This window comes from Atractosteus spatula, chromosome 18, assembly GCF_055471065.1.
Source record: "Atractosteus spatula isolate fAtrSpa1 chromosome 18, fAtrSpa1.hap1, whole genome shotgun sequence".
NCBI lineage: Eukaryota > Metazoa > Chordata > Actinopteri > Semionotiformes > Lepisosteidae > Atractosteus > Atractosteus spatula.
Genome location: NC_142723.1, coordinates 3,864,697 through 3,882,178, shown reverse-complemented (window position 1 = coordinate 3,882,178; position 17,482 = coordinate 3,864,697). Strand labels below are relative to the sequence as shown.

At 40.4% G+C, this 17,482-nt stretch overlaps 1 protein-coding gene across 24 annotated transcripts in view; it reads right to left on the bottom strand.

Annotated features, from left to right (window-relative positions):
- Positions 1-17,482, bottom strand: part of rbfox1 (RNA binding fox-1 homolog 1) — a 648,127-nt gene that overhangs the window by 55,729 nt on the left and 574,916 nt on the right. For all 24 annotated transcript variants that reach the window (XR_016094401.1, XR_016094402.1, XM_088936368.1 and 21 more), the window contains one exon: positions 16,282-16,524. Coding sequence is in view for 22 of the 24 variants with exons in the window: in XM_088936368.1 (XP_088792494.1) it covers positions 16,282-16,524 (243 nt within the window). In the remaining 2 variants the exon portion in view is untranslated. The remainder of the gene's footprint in view (positions 1-16,281; positions 16,525-17,482) is intronic.

Sequence of the window (17,482 nt, the reverse complement as noted above, 5' to 3'; positions counted from 1 at the left end):
TCTTCAAATGTTATCCTGCTTGTTTCCTTTATGTCCGCATACTTGTTTCCTTAATTGTCAGTGACAGAAGAAGAAACATTTGACAGATCACAACCCCAGGCACCCTCACAGTAAACGACCAAAACTGAAAGCAATGTGTCTTGTGGCAGTGCAGTCAGTAGAGTGTCTGTCACTTTGCAGAGGATTTCCAAAGAAAGGAAAAGATTTGCAAGGAACACCCAAATGTGCAAACAAGAGAAAAGCAACAAGCACACTCTTGAAAGAAGACATGCATAACTAAATCTGGCACAGAATTAAGCAGTGCAGCCATTCTGGGCAGGACACAGCTTCTGCAGCATACTGTGATGATTTTAGAAAAAGGAAGAAAAAAGATCTAAAAGATTTGTATTTTCTCTGTATGTATATTTTTTTTATGCCAGGGAGCCAAAAGCTGTTTATGGCTGCTTCTCCTCAGCCAAAAGGAGTGGTGACTATATCAGACGAGTCACTAGGCTGAGCTATACTTTAAGAAAATGAGACAAGAATATCCTCTGTGGCTCACACAATTTTCTCAGCTGGAATATATACACTCAAATTAGGCACTGTACTTTAAAAGATTACATCTTCTTTCTTAAATGCAAGAATCTATTTTAACGTGCTTGAACAGACCTTTAGTGAGCTGATAAATTGTGTGTATTTGGGGTGCCATGGGTGTAACATCATGACCCTGAGATACTGATACTTTAATAATTAATAATAATAATAATTGCTTACACTTATATAGTGCTTTTCTGGATACTCCACTCAAAGTGCTTTACAGGTAATGGGGACTCCCCTCCATCACCACCAATGTGCAGCCCCACCTGGATGATGCGACGGCAGCCATAGTGCGCCAGAACGCTCACCACACATCAGCTATCAGTGGGGAGGAGAGCAGAGTAATGTAGCTAATTCATAGAGGGGGATTATTAGGAGGCCATGATTGGTAACAGCCAATGGGAAATTTGGCCAGGACACCAGGGTTACACCCCTACTCTTTTCAAGAAACGCCCTGGGATTTTTAATGACCACAGAGAGTCAGGACCTCGGTTTTATGTCTCATCCGAAGGATGGCACCTGTTTTACAGTATAGTGTCCCCATCACTATACTGGGGCATTAGGACCCACATAGACCACAGGGTGACCCCACTAACACCTCTTCCAGCAGCAACTTCAGTTTATCCCAGGAGGTCTCCCATCCAGGTACTGACCAGGCTCACACCTGCTTAGCTTCAGTGGGTTGCCAGTTGTGAGTTGCAGGGTGATATGGCTGCTGGCCATATATTACAGGAAGTAAGCGATGTCTGAGCATTCTGGGAGGCTCCTTTTGCTCAACAGAATCGCACAATGAACAGAAGCTTTCTACCTGTTCCTTCCCATGTATCCTCCCTAAAAGCCTGTCTAGAACCCGCTGACTTTAAAACCTGCGCCTTCAGCCTGTGACACAGCCTGTAAGCAGCCCACGTTCTGAATGTCTTGTTGAAAGCAGCAAAAAAATCACGCGACCCCACTCCAACATACAGCGACGCAATGCGATCTGCACACCCAAAAGAAATAGCCGAAAGCAAGCCAGAGCCAAAATGCTACTCACACACACGCACCTTCTTCTAAAAGCATGTTCGCTGCCATTCAAATCATTTCTTTCGAACGTCTCTTTTCTCCATCCCCCCATGCGTAACTGACACTCGGATGCCTGCAAGGCCTGTGTGTGGAGTCTGGCTGGCTGCCTGGTCAGCGTACCCAGGAGCAAGGCAGTCTGGTGCTGAGGGTCACAGAGCCCTGCACACTCCGCTGTTGAGCTCTAATGTGGCTTTTGTTTCCTTATGTGCTGGCTGTTTGGTTTCTGTTCTGGGTAGTTGGGTAGCCAAAAAGGAGGTGTGTTTGTGTACTCGAGTGAGCCCAAAGCTATTTTTACACTTGGACGAACTCCTAGTGTCACACCACTTGCTCCATGTTTCTGTTGTATCATGAAGAGGTGCAGCACCTGGGTCTTTTATCTCTGCTATGGTGCTATTTTCAAAGACTGCTGGCCAGGATTATTTTTTTTAAATAACTGGTTCAAACATTACAGGAAGAACAAAGCAGTGACTTACAAAGTCACCTGGGGGAAATTAAAAATCCACATATTGTTGTAAGACGAAGTTCCAAATGAAAGTCTTGTGTATCAATTGTGCTGTGTGCTGTTTCACAGATTTAGAATTCAAAAAAGACTACTGGGAGTACTTCTTTCCTGTAAGTTCACAAAACTGGGACTTAATATTTTCTTGCTATTAACGTTTACAAATTAAAGATTTTTAATGCAACAAGATGCTAAAAATGAAGAATGTATGCTTCTGAAACTACCTGGTCTAAAAAAAATTAGCATTTAAAAACCTATTATAATACATAAACCATTTTATTGCATGGTACTTGACAACTCAATCATCTTTGCACACATTAATATTATATAATACATACAATCTAGTTTATTAACTAATTTACAGATCCAATGTTTGCCATTACAAGTGAGACTCATTGTGTCATATGCTAAGTTTCTCGAGCTTCCTGCGGTTCTAACAGAATCTACTTAGTCATCATATAATTGCTCAGAATTATTATTACAATTTAATAATTGTTTTCTTGCTAATACTCATTGTAGATTTCAACTGCTGTGTGTTTTGAAAGGCAGTCATGCTTATGAAAATGAAAGATAATTTAATAAATAATAATAAATGAGTAGGGAAACTAAGATCCAGCAATGAACTGGCACACAGACAGCTGATGCCGGACCTTATGGATCTCCCTTCAGTCTCCATTCACAGGGTCAGAGTGATGGATCAATTAATTGATTAGGATCAGTTACCAGCCCCTCTGTTTGCTTTCAGGCAGTGCTTTCTAAACTGATCAATAGGCTACAAAGCGCTGAAAGAAGGGAATAAATCTAAAGCACTTTTGTAAAATAACCCTCCTGTCATTTCTTTGTTTTTGTGTTAAAAAGGAGAGACAAAGCCCTCACAGGTTTCCATTTTTGCAGCTATTGTAACAGAAAACACAGACCTTCTGCTTTGCCTTCCACCAGCTCTTCTGTGAGACAAGGCAGCACATTTCAGATTCATTCCCACTCTTCTGCCTCCACAGACACAGTAAACATGTTTGGAAGGCGTAATATTTCTTAATCATGTGCTGTTAAAGGAAATGGAACTTCTTATGCCACTGATCAGAACAAGCAGATGTGCGTAATTCAAGCGTATGGAACAACAAAGCAAATGTGCCGAAAACATTACATTGAAGTCTAATTAACTGTGTTTTTCAATATAAAACAATGCCAACACATTCACTGTATTTTTTTAACCAGTCAATGATGCTGCTAATACTGTTATTTCACTTTCAAAGAGAAGTGTTGCTCCAGCCATCTTGGTTCGGGTAGGCTTACACTTCATTTTAAATGCCAGCACCTTCCTGCCCCTTCCCGCTTTGCTGTTTTTCCCTCAGAAAAAAATGGCAGACTGAAGGGGACAAAACAAGTTATAGCTTTGTTACTTATCAAAGCGTACTTTGCTGGGCAAAAGAAGTGGAAAACCTAGAACTAAAATGACAACAAAAACAAATCTTCAGTAAAACTTCCAAGGCTACATTTTATGTGTTTAAAATGGGAAAAGAACAAAAAAAGTAACAAGTCCACACAAAAAAAAACATCAATGGAAATGAGAGACTAAAAGACTGTAAGCTTAAGGCAATTGTGCTCTGATGGAATTTGGATCAGCCCCGCAACCTTAATCAATTTCACACTGACTGTGGACACTGCAATTATCAGTGTTTACCATTCATTGATCTCACGCTGTGTTCTAAAAGGCAAACAGAGAAACGACTGCCTTCTACTCTCTGTGTACATAAGCAAGGGCACTGGAGTGAAAAAGCTTGGAGAGGGGCTTCCATATGGCAGGGATGGCAGAGAAAATGGCCTCGTGAACAGATCCAGCCCTATTCTCTGGATACATGCAAGGCTCCAGCGCTTTGCTTGCCTCAGCTGATTCTGTTAAAAACATTTGCCGGGTAGAATAATAATGAAAGTGGGAGCAAGAGAGAGGGATAGAGATTGGGAGACAGAGAGAGAGAGGAGGGGAGACAATGAGAAGGACTGAGAACAAGAGAAAGCAAAGGAGAAAGAAGAAAGAGGCAGAGAGAGCAAAAACCTAAGGAGACATGCTTTATTTTGCGAATACAAAACTAACAATAGTCTACTATTAATTAACAGACATTATGCTGCAGCAAATACCTACAAAACAGTGCCATATTAGGCAGTCGGCTTAAAAAAAAAGACCGCCACGAAGAAGAATGGACCACTGCCAACACAGCTCTGCCAAAACCTCAGTCAGACCCCTAACCTAGTTACCAGGTTAGAGAATATTTTCCATTCCTTCTTCAAACAATTCTGGGAAATTGTCCAAGTAAAACATACAGAATCCGCACGTGTATACTCTCCCTGATGGGCTCGTGGCTCATGCTGTCGAACTGCTCTGAAGCAGTTCGTCTCTGACACTAGACATGTTCAATTAAAACATGTCATTTAAACAAACTATCCTGGACTTTCAACAAGCTCAGTACATCTAAAGAATCAAAGGTCAAGAATCACTCCTGTGGAAAGAGGACAAGCTCAAACTCCTTCTAAGGTACCTTGACACAGTAATTTAATACTGACCCTTTTTACTTGTGTTTTAAAATGTTTAAAATCTATAAATGGTATTGCATGTAGAGAGACCTTTTTTTTAGCAAATATATGTTACAAATACTCCTGTTAGAAAAAAAATCTCAATCTGTTTGCTGACACTATACGCAAATGTACACCTCAATTTACTATATAATGTAGGTCAACATATGTACTGTATATATTGTATGTGAATATTTTCAAATGTCTTTAGACCAGGTAGCATTGGAGTGTTTTTGCATTGTATGCAAGACTAAAAGATTGAAACTATTTTGGCTTTCTAACTTTTTACTTATTTATACCTTATGTATGACTTTCTTATGTGATTTTCAATAATATATACTGCATATGGATTTCGATCTGAAATACCAATTTGCAATTGCATTGTTACTGATTTGAGTGACAGAGGTAAACAACAGCAAGAATCTCGTTTGACTTTGTTTCTAAAACGAGTGATTGTTTCCAAGACAAAACTGAAGCCCACCCCACCTCACCCCCCCTCTGTTCTCACTGCTCGAGCTCAGGGGAAAGACAGCCAGCCTTAGCCCACAAATGATCTCTCCAACCTGAATGGGTGAGCACCTCCTGTGGATTACATTATCTACAACAAGGCATGAGTCACCCAGACGCAGCAAATCACATTACTGAATTCTCATGAACATGTTTGCTTTTCTGTTTTGATAAAGACGGCATGCATTGGGATAAAGGCAGAGATATGTCATTTACACGAGACAGAAAGTTATTTTTTTAGTGTCTCCAAAGTTCTTTCTTATCTACTAAGTGGACTGTGTCTTTGCCCCCCTGTTAACCATTTTAAAAGACCTCAGCTCAGACAGTGGGGTTATTATTGTTCCCTGGCCACACATTCCTCTTGATCCTGGAAGGCTCCATTGGCACCAGTATTGTAGACTACAGCTGCACAAATAAAAAGCTGTTACAAATAGAGGAGAGCTGTGTTTGGGGCACAAAACAGTATATACTCATATATGAACAAGTAATGGTTAACTCCAAGCTGAAAAGTATAAAAAAGTTGTTTTGGCTGTCAAGCCTTCATCTGAAGTAAGCACAACAGCCAAAAGGTTGTGTTTCTTCTTCCTACTTCTCAGCATGGAATTAACCTTTACTTGTTCTTCTGCAACCAACGCACACAGATGCATCTGGCCGCTCAGATCTCTCTATTTATAGATTTATGTTGTGCAACCTGCCATCCCCAAAACACAGGTATCTCTATCTTGCATTTTTCAATGTAGGAAACCTGTAACCTGTAAGGTTACTGTATATCTGTAAAATTCATATTCCACGGTCCGTAAGACTTTGTTTGAGCTGGTTAGAAAGAATAAAACAATGTAGACAGAGAAACATGATTGAGCAGTATTAAAATTGAAGCAATGTTTTGAGGAAAAACACTCTCCACAAATGGAAAGAACGCCACTATATAAACAGTGCCATATTAAGCACCATACACACAGAAGTGACATAAACTTGAAACTTGAAAGCTAAGACAGTATCTACAAGCACATCATTGCTTGTATCACATTACTAGTGGGGTAAAAGACAACTGATGGAAAGCATTATAACTTGGCTGAACAAGGAATGAGCTAGCTTATAAACTATTTGTAATTTATGGGTTTAATTTATTTTTATTTTATGACAGTTTGCACTTCAAACACACACACTGAGAATGCGTAATTACAGATATATAAAGACTCCGTTGTGAAAATACCACAACAATCTCAAGATGTGTACTGTATCTTCATTCAATTCCCTAAATAATCCAGAGTATCTCCTCTACAAGTTGTGTTTCATGATGAAAAGAAAAGTGGACACTATAATAGACTTACTGCACTAACTCGTCTGCCTCCTGAAATGTGTGATTCTGGAAACAGTCCAGAATCTGGTTGGTTTCTGTAGGGGGTGGAGGAGGCAGGAAATTATTGTTTTTTTCTACCACGTGGGCATCATGAGAAAACAACATTGGTGGGCACAGGGTATAGAAAACCCAGAGGCAATTCCACCCCATTGTTTAAGAACAAAATGATTTTAAAGTGGATGTTTTAATTATAAAACAAACATTACACAAAATATCGGCCCATGTTGGCTAAAAACGAAATGTTCGTCATGATAAACTGCAACATACTGTACATCTGACTTCTCTGTGGGCGATTCCTGTGATAATACAAGATATTTGATGCATCTGGGATGAACCTGTTTTTTTGAGTCCCAGGACACTCAACGATCCCCCACCAGCTGGGCTGACAGACCGAATCATGTTCAACACGCCCCACATTGTGCACTGCCGCCGACGTCTTAGGTCAGAGCATTGAGCCACCATTCCAGTTCCCAGTGTTCTCTAAGTATGTTTACACTGCCTGGTCACTTCAAATGAACCAAATGTCACGATCGTAATCCCTCCTCTTAAGGGCGCTCCATCCCTTTCGTATTTTAGTTGATTATGTGCACCTGCCCCCTGTTTTGCCTCTTTATTGAAGCCTGGCGCTCTCGCTATTCCTTGCTCAGCACTGGGTGATGGAAGCCCGCCTACCAGCGGCTCCAGGAGAGACCCGACGGCATCGGCTTCCTCGCGGCGACCTGACCATCTGACTCCGGGGCTTGGAGCGCCTGGCCTCGTTACCTTCGTTTTATTCCCTGTCCCTGTTCTGGATCCAGTTCAGGATTTTAACTGTGTTTGTTTCATCTTGGATGGATGGTTTTGGACTTTGGACTGTGCCCCAGATTCCCCCTTTTTGGACTGCCTGAACTTGTTTGCCATCGCCATGCCCCCCCGAGCACCGGATCACTGTAGTCACGCCCCCCCGTCTATCAACCCATCCTTCTCCATTTCGTCTCCTCCCCTGATGTCCTTCTCCACTCACTTCCGGATAATACTGTCACTTCCGGATAATTTCTGTGCTCAGGTGAAAGAGCTCACTGTTTTCCAATGTGCCTTTACAAGAGGTTGGCATTCTTTTCCAATGTGCCCTGGCAACACTCTCAACGAGTAGAAGACTACCAGAGCCACAGGCAGTTGACTGCTTATGACCCAGAAGTAAAAGAAAAAAAATCACATTCCTAAGTGCCTGGAAACAAATGGCTTGGATTTGAGGGGCAAATAAACCTTTCCCCTCCCAAAAAACGAATTAGTGTGTATAAATATAATAAAAAGGTCGCAAAACCATTGTGCACAGCAGGTTCACTAAAGGTTAAATCACAGCTACAGTCCCTTCCATCTAATCCATACACCAAGCTCAGCTGTGAAGCGAGACAATATGACACCTCTTAACAACATAAAACCCTCTTCACGGAAACAGCCAGGGCCGCTATGATCTGAGCAGGGTCTGTGAAGTGGCGGCAAGTACTCTACAGGAAGTGCGTTTTGACTGGAGCTGTGTTGACACAGCCCACTGCTGTGGAGGGCTTGAAAGAGATTGAGCCCATGCTGGGAGAGATCGGTGTGCGCTGGCTAATGGGGGGAATGAAAGGTGACAGGCAGTGAAAAGACACTTGTGCTTGTGGTCTCATTCCATGTGTTTCCCTTTTCCAATCCTCCTTTCATTAAAAATGACCAAACTGATTTGTTCTTTTGTTAGGACGTCTTTATTTTCAGGGGTAAGCTGAAAGACATGCATTAGTATTTGATTAGTGAAACACAGCTTGCTGAGTGCAAGAAGATGCTTCACAGCTGGGTACGTGTTGCTCATTCAGAAGTGACCACAGGTCACAGGTACTGTATAAGTGCCTAGACAGGTATTGTACAGGATGTGCCCAACATTCATTAACTTACTTAAAAATACATGGTTTATAGGCAGCTTCTAAAACACTTTTTTAGAAAGTAAACCCTTTGCAAACGCATACTGCTATATAAAAAAATGGTGTCCAAAACAAAAGTACTGGTAATACTGGTCACATAGACTAAAACAGAAACAATGGAAAGCTATTAAAATGATATAGAAATAGTTAACCAATCTTTTGATTTGCCTCAATGCAGATAAAAAGAACAAGCACTATGTTTTTGGTTCCTTCCTGTATTCTTCACAAATTGCCAAAAAACAGAGCTGCTTAATGGAGAATGTGGGGAAAAAAACCAAATGATTACTTGGCAATACTGTATAAGGATCATTAGGTGTTTTTGGATTCTTTTAAGTCTTGTCTTGTAACATTGGCTGGAACTTCTGAAAAAACATCTGGTAAAACAAATGCTTTTGATTTTTCAAGGCCTCCTCACCCAAATCTTCCCTTTCTACAGTAAGTCCTAATAACATCTTTTTTTCATAAGCCAATAACTAGGGCAGTAAAAATTGTGATTTACATTCTCCTGGTAATATAACTGCAGTGTTGATTTGTTTGTAACTGTAAAATAAGGCACACTTCAATATTTCTCATTTCCAAAAGGAATGACTGCTCTTTTTTCACTCAGTGGAACAGCTGTATGTGGAGGATGCTGTAGGCGAAACATGCATTATGTATTGATACCAGGGATTTGCTTAGAGACAGCCTGCCTCATACCTTCAGAGGTGCTATAATGGGACTTTCATATCCAAAAACTCATCTGCCGCTCAAGTTAGCAAATCTGACAAGACCTCTGTCTGGGGGAAAAAACAAATAAAACCAACAATGGAAAATTACCCTGATTGTACTCTATTCCAAGTACCAGTCAACAGAAGAAAATGTACTAAATTTGATACAATGAAAACATCTTGATTTGGCGCAAACTTTTCAGTTCTGTCCGAGCCTCTTTTGACATTATAGCATTTAATCAGAAAATTCCAGGCTATGCTTAACTTTGGAGGGTGATGATTATTTCAATGGAAGGGTGCTCTGAGGACTGCAAAGGTCTCGCTGTCAACAGCTACAGCCCCAGAAAAAAACATTTGGCTGCAACTATTCCTTAAGTAACGAGGAAGAGCCCTGGTAACATAAGAAGTAACAGCCTAAAAAAATAAATGTTCTAATAATTCTGAAGCCTCTGGCACTTTTTCAATCTCATATTTAATAAAAAGGTCATCTGTATGCTGAATAGGAAACAAATTTAACTCGTTCTTATTTATTTGTAACATGTCAGCAGTGAATGAGTAGTCTGTGAGTCATATTCTACAGTAGAAGATGCTTATTTGAATCTGAAAAATATTTGGGACCTGTAAATACAATGTTACATAAATCGGATGTGCAAGCTGTTAACCCACTAGAAACCTACACTTCCTCTCAAAAGCTATAAATATACAACCAAAAATGGAAAGCTTGATAGCAGAGTCATTAGTGAGGATCCCACTTTGCAAACCACATCAGTCTTTTCTATTCATACAGAGGAGCTAATGTATCATTACAATGTAGCAGGTTGGAGGTAGAGTCTCTCAGTCTTTCACACTACATTAACCTTTTGTACCTAAGTATTTATGACCTCATCAGTATGTATTTATCAAACTGAAAGCCTGTACACAACGCAGCAGAAGCACAAAGACTGCTTTGTAATTTATTCTCTCACTTCCCAAGCTCTATTTAGACAAAATTGTTTATTTTTAAATTATAATTAGACATATCAAAGGGGAATTCTATTAGGTACACATTCCATAATATATATATATACAGTACATTGTAAATACATTGACAGAATGATGTATTTATCGTGTATACATGGATCCAGTTAAATGTAACAATGTTATATAGGATATACAGTATACACAACTGATGCAGAAAAATTAGGAGCATCTTGTAAGAATCAGGTATATTGACATAAAGTAGTTGTTTTCTGTAACATAGAGTAGACTGAGCCTGACAACATCTTCCTGGTATTATAGTGACTTGTGTGATTCTGACGAGACCACACGGTAATTTGTGTTTAAGGAGTCACAGGAAGCCTTTGTCTAAAATGTCTCGTCTAACCAGGACACAGCGATATCTCCTAGAAATATTCTCATATCACAGTTTGTAAAACAATTAACGTAGCCTTACTTTGATTTTAAATGAAGGAAAATTATAGTTTTCTTTTTATGTACTAGCATGGTAATTATAGGAGGGCTATATATAGGAACAATTTCTAAAACAGATCCAAATAAACAATGAAACTAAAGAAAACAAATCTGAAATCAGTTTGTATTTGACAATTTAAAAACACTCAAACTACATTTTTAAAAACACATTTAGCCTTTCTGCTGTAACTAGTCTGAAGGAATGCGTTAAAGAAAAATAACCTGGTGCTGTGTGGTCCAATTCATTAATCTGTGTGAAGCAAAAGCTATTGAACTACCTACCTGATACCTTTCAAAAGCTCAACGAACCAGCCACTAAATGAGTGGAGATCAAGACTGCTCAATTTACCAGAATAAAAGCCAAAACAACATTCCGAAAGAACAGCTTGTTTTTTCCAAAATCTCTATACAGTTTCTGTGGGACTTTCACAGAACGCTACAGGTTTTTGTATACCCACGTCTATTACAGTACTCATGCCAATGAACACAGGGGCAGATCTCTTGGTTCAACCAGTTAACTGTTTATAAGAACTGGGTTCTGCAACGTCTCTGTTGGCTCTGACTGCCAAACCAGAGGACCTCTTTCTCTGTCTTTGGGAAGGTCACTACTGACAGGGGTGTCATGTTTCTATCACACCAACTTCAGAGGCAAAAGCTATCAAGTGCTTACAGGGAAGCGTGTTTAATAAAGTTTCACACACTGTACATTGCTAGATATATATAGCCTCTGCATTGGATGACGTGATAAAATGTAAAGAAAAAAGCTGGCCCCACTGAGTTATCGAATCCAGGGTGACTGTGAGGCTGTGAAATACTGTTGGCTCTTGAACAGCGTTTTTACTATGGTGCCTAGACTGATAATACTGGCAGGGTGTTTTCCATAAATGGCAGACAAAGGAAAGACAAATGGAGAGGCAACTGGCTCTCAGCTCCAAAAAACTGCAAGGGCATCAGGTTTCACAGTCTGCCCAGAGGGACCCCAGCATGTTGTTCTTAGAGATTATGCATTCCCATTGTCACACATTAAATCCATACCCTGCTATCCGTGTCTTTAATGTGTTCCTATCGCCTGTCTCACATTTCTTTCCCCTTGCCCTCCCAAACGCCACATAAGTAGATTTTTTTCTCCTTTTATGGATTTAGCTTTAGTATTTAAGAATGCCTTGCAACATCAATTTTTTTCCTCTTTGAGGAAGAGAAAAAATAGGATAGGTGTTAGATGAATTTATCTTTTAGAGAGGTGTTGAACAATTTAAGGAACTGAATGGTTCATTTTCCTTCATTCATTGTGTTAGGTTAAAGTACAGATTCATTATTTTGTCGCATGCATATAGATTTTTACTCACCCATCGCAGCTCTGTATCTAACCTTAATATAACACAATGACAATCATCCTAGGGTGCTGTCTTCCACAATATCGCAGGTTTCACATTATATGCATTGTGTATTTTACTTTCTTTTACTTTATCAAATCATATATTCACAAGAGTCTATACAGCTCTAAACAAAAGTAAACTGTAGCATAACTCAGTTGACCCAAAATATAAAATTGAGATTCACTACAATACTACCAATGTTCTAATTTAATCATACATACCAAAGACTGCAACTATGAAACAGAGTCTAAAATTCTGACTTTGGAGATTATACAGTATTTGATACATTTTCTGACACACACTTCTCCACTCCTATTCACAGCTTTCTAGATTTGGGCTCTGCTTGTAAAACCCATCTTATTTAACAAAGTCTGTGTCACAACTGGTCAAACCTTTAATTAGCGAGACTTTTTGTTCTTCTTTAGCTCTGCCCAGCTGCATGGCAGAACGTGACCCCTTCTGCACTAACTTGCTTGCCAAGGTCAGGGGTGACAGACAGCATTAAAAGACGGCTGGGGTGCTCAGCACTCAGAATTATCGAGGAGCTCAAAGTTGCTGGAGGGAGAGTAACTGCTGGATTAGCTGTCAGTGCTTTTCTATTATCCACAGAAGTGCAGAACATAGCGGAGGGCTAGTGAACCCCTCCTTTTTTTCATTCCATTGTAATAGGGAATTCGGCGCCACGTGTCAACGCAGGCTGTGCCATTCGTTTTCACAGGCTGCTGGTGGTCCATTTTCCTGGCTTGAAAAGAGGGCTGACCTTCTTTTAGTCCTCCCTGCTCTTTTGCTTCTCGACAGCCTTGAGACTGAGCAGCATTTCAAACGCGGGACTTTAATGGCCTCATTGTATGCCCGGCACCTTGATCCTGCCCCCAGTGCTTTCCTGAAGGACCCATCTGAAAATCTGGGTCCTGTTCACAGAATAAAATACGTCTGCCTGGCAGAAATGATCAATAAATGCCCATCCACCTGTTACAAGTCAAACTGCCTCTTTTTCTTTCAAAACAAACTATACTGTAGATACTGTACACAGGCTGACTCTCGTAATGTTCAGCTAATTCTCACCAAAATGCTTATTACAACGCTATTAAAATTCTACATTTAACTCTGCATTAAATGAACAGTAGTTTTTAAATAAGAAATATTCTTGGTTATTTCTCTTTTTACAAAAGATAGAAAACTACAGCTCAAAGACTGGGGCTTCTGCCTTTAGCTTTAGAACTTCTTTCCTTTGTAAAAGTTTTTTTTTTTTACAGGCAGACATTAATTACTAAACTAGGGATGTAGCAGAACTTTCAAGTATATTGATCACTCCTGCTTGGAAACTTGACAAAATCTATTACTCATTTATTTTTCATAAAATAGAATACTTTCCACAGTCTCCCTGTTTCTACTTACTTACATCAAGGAAATCTGAGCTCCAACTCAACGGATTGGAGTTTAGTGTAGAAACTTTCTCATTGGAAAATTGAGCCCATAACTCCAGCTGAAAACATATTTTCCAATACGATTTGCCAGAGTAACAGAAAGTACTATAGAAGAATAGATGAGTCTGATATATTTTTCATTAGTTGCTGCGGTACTGGAAGCACGCAAATTTCAAATCTATAAAACATATCCAGATTTTTATGTTTCTTTTTTCAGGCTACTGAAGACATTTTGATATTCAGCAATAGATTATTTTTGTTCATGTACACACAAAAAAAAATACATTTCCATTACTGCATGTGATATTTTAAAAATGTGTCAAATCAAAATACACTGTAACTGCAAAAAGTAATACCGGTAATATTGTGCGTTAAAATGTATGCAAGTACTGCAGGCAACACAGTACAGTCCATGCAAAATCCTCAGCTGACAGCACCTGTGTACCAGGAACTGCAAGCGCTGTACATGAAAAATGATTCTAAGTGACAATAAAATGGGTAGTCAAAGGAAATTAAATCAGCAGTGGCTCAGGACTAGATTTAACTTTCCCGACTCACGCCCTTCAGAATCGCAGCAGCTCAATACTGAACAGCTTACTCAGACTGACCTCTGACCCTGGCACTGCATCAGGCACAAATCAGTTTGTTTATAAGGACCATTCATCATGATTAGAGCAATCAGGATTAGGGACGGGCAAGTTAGTCAGACTGGAGGGCTGGAACTGCAGGTTTGTTCCTGCCCTGAAGAGAACACAGAGGAGCTGCGCAGGGCAGAAGCCAATATTCCATCAGTGCGAGGCCTCCTTCCTTGCAATCGAGCCGGCGGAAAGGAGTATGTGGAGAAGCAGGACTGGCGGTTAATACGCAATGATCCAGAAAGCGTCGTGCACGCCTACAGTAGTGTGGAGAAAAGACCTCAGCTCCCATTTCGTATCTTCTCACACACGCTGATGTTCTTTCCCCTCGCCCTCATCAGAGAGTGCACATAAACGCCACCCACAGTGAAAGTCAGCAAGGATACAGGGGAAGTTAACTAAACCTACTTAAGGGTAATTTGTAATACACAGGCAATTAAACTGACGTTTTGCTCAGAAAATTGGCCATACATTCCAACAATAAATGATTGCCACCACCGCATCTTCTATCCAACTAAATATTAGAAGCAGGCAAAGGATGAAAGGGAAAGCTTCTTCTGCAGGTTAGTGGGCAGTAGATGAGGTGTCAGCAGGCAGACTACCAACCTCGACATATTTTCTTTGTGATTGGCCAGATCAAGAAAGGCCTTTTTCTGTATAGAGTGTCCATACCTAACAGGGCAGACACATCATGCCACAAGGAGATGGCACACAGAAGCTGGTGCAGAAACGATCATTGACCCCACTTCACAGGGCATGATGAAAGATGACCCATTCACAAACAGCTGCTCTGCATCCAAGAAGCAGAGCAAGAGAGGTCCCAGGATCTTATCAATGTAGCTCAGCCATCACAGCTGTACCAACCCACTTATTGCTCAGACATACACAACTACTAGCATATTGCTCTGCAGGTTGGCAGAAGTCCATCCAGAGGTGTCTACACAAGACCTGGATTCATCTCTAAAGTGTACTTGGCTCTAGTGCAGGAAAGTCCAGCTGCCAACATACTGATGGCACAAAGGCATTGTTCTATAGGTAACTAAAAACTTATTGGTTCTTTTCTGTGTTTTTTTCTCTTTTTTTAACCAAATTTGACACCCAACAGGTTAAATCACCTTGTCTCCTGTGCCCAATCAGCTCTCACTAATGAGATGATTGTATTGCTTATGCAACTGTCATAGTCACTCAAGTGTATCCCAATCAGTCATGAATGACTGATTCATCAAAATGGTGTCAAAAACACGTAATCAATATTTAAAATCAGAACCTTTTATAAAGTGATCTTTTGATGCTCTGTATATTTACCATGGTAAGACATTTGTTCTACACACGTTTCTATATGACATACAACTTAAGACCACTAAAAAGTTCAGTATAGTCAGGAGGACGGCTGTCCTAACTACATTAATTGCAAGCACTGTCAGGAGAAACTGAGTTCCGTTCCTATTACACATAGAAATAGCAGGGCAAAAGGACGACTTAGTTTTAAATAACAAACAGTTCCTGGTGAAGTCATTATTCTGAAAGACGGTGTAATTTAGATCTTTCTGACCTTACACTCCATGCTGTGGTCTAAGAAACAGAAATGGCATTTCCAGATGTCAGAAGGCAGCATTTTCTCTATCTGTTTCCCTAAAATCAATGATCGAAAGAAAACCTACTGTTTCAAATAATGAAATGCCAACTCTCCTTACGCCGCTTTGAAATCTTGATGGTGATTTTTAGAAGCTCTATACTAGACAAAATAGTCTGGTAAATGTAACTTAGTATTATCATTATAATTAAAATTAATATTATAATTATATTTTATTATTATATTACCATGATTATTTTTCCTTATACATTAAATATATTTTGTGTTTTTTTAATATATGTACAATAACAGTATTTGAAAGATGCAGGAAACAGAGCAACAGTTAATTTATATATTTATTTCTTAAATGTTTGTTCTCATATCCTTACAGTCCTCCTCAAGAGGACAAGAACAACAGTAACTGGCAACAAGTCAATCAACATCTGAAACCCGATGAAAACACACCGCCCATGGAGAACAATCATAGTTGCTGTAAAGACCATCAGTCTTCCACATCTTGATCTTTCCAGGGCAAGCCCATGTGCTGAGCACTGAAACCCAAATGGCGCCCTGTGGCATAACAAGAGTGCAGCAGAGTTACTTACTGTGGCAGTGCCAGAGACAGTCTGTGCGCTTGTGTCGGGGCCGGTCTGTTCACTGTGCGTCTGCGCTGGGGGGTACATGTTTAGTGTGTGCTCGGGGACTGTGGTCTGGCCTGTGTAGTCGGGCGCAGGGTGGGGGTGAGGGGCTGTGTACTCAGCAGGGATGCCATTCTGCGGGGGCGCAAACTGGGCTGAAGCATAAGGCTGTGCCATCGTTTCAGGAGGTGCTGTGGCGTCCTGATTACCCTGGAGGAAAAAGAAGAAGAAGGAGATGCGGTTTTATTCAGAGTTAATTGCAGAGCTGGAGGGGGAGGGGTGGGGGGTGAAGCCAGTAGGAAACAAACAAACCGAAAAGCATCTGAGGCAATCCCTGAAATAAACCAAAAGCATGATGTTTCAGTTTCTGTTTTGGGCAACCTTCAAAGATCAGCAGTGCATTAATGACTTAACCACATGACATCACTGGGGGAATTAAAAGGGCAAAGCATTTTAAAATCTTTACAACTTTCAATTTTCCAGATAGCTGGGTAGTCTGACAAACACATCTCCCTATCCTGTTCAATGCATGAGAAGCGTTCGTATTTTACTAAAATTGTAAGTTAGAAGTGCACAAATAGCAGATACCTCAACTTCTGTGCCAGGTATTTATCAGAGCTGTTTCAGTTCATCATTGACTTCATTTTCATCATCAAAACCTGAAAAAGCTCAAAGCCTTAAAAACCTAACAGCTCATCATTTTGCCATTAATGATACACCCTATCAAACTGAAATTGGGTTTACTGTTCTGACCCTGATCCCTGCACTGGAGTGCTGGGAATCCCACATACTTTCCCTTGAAACATACACCATTGAAGACTTTGGCCTCTGTTCATGTTGCTAGATCCACAGTACTGTCAGCAGAGCTAGCGTCAGAATGGTGAAGAGTGACGTACCTAACAATGCCACAAGTTCTCACACATCTGACAAGTTCCTGGAGTTTCTACTGCATAATAAGCAAAGGATGCCCTCACCCACTTCAGCCAAAACCGAGAGCAGTCGGCCACTTGCGTGTCACTGTTCCTGGACTCTCAGTCAGTGACAAAGTCCAGACTCAAACTGGTGACTCTCAATCTGCATTCCAGACAAACTCCTTTGCTATTTGAGTCTCTGGGCCATTCTAGAGCCTACTAATCCAATCGGACACGTCTTATCCAAATTCTGATCA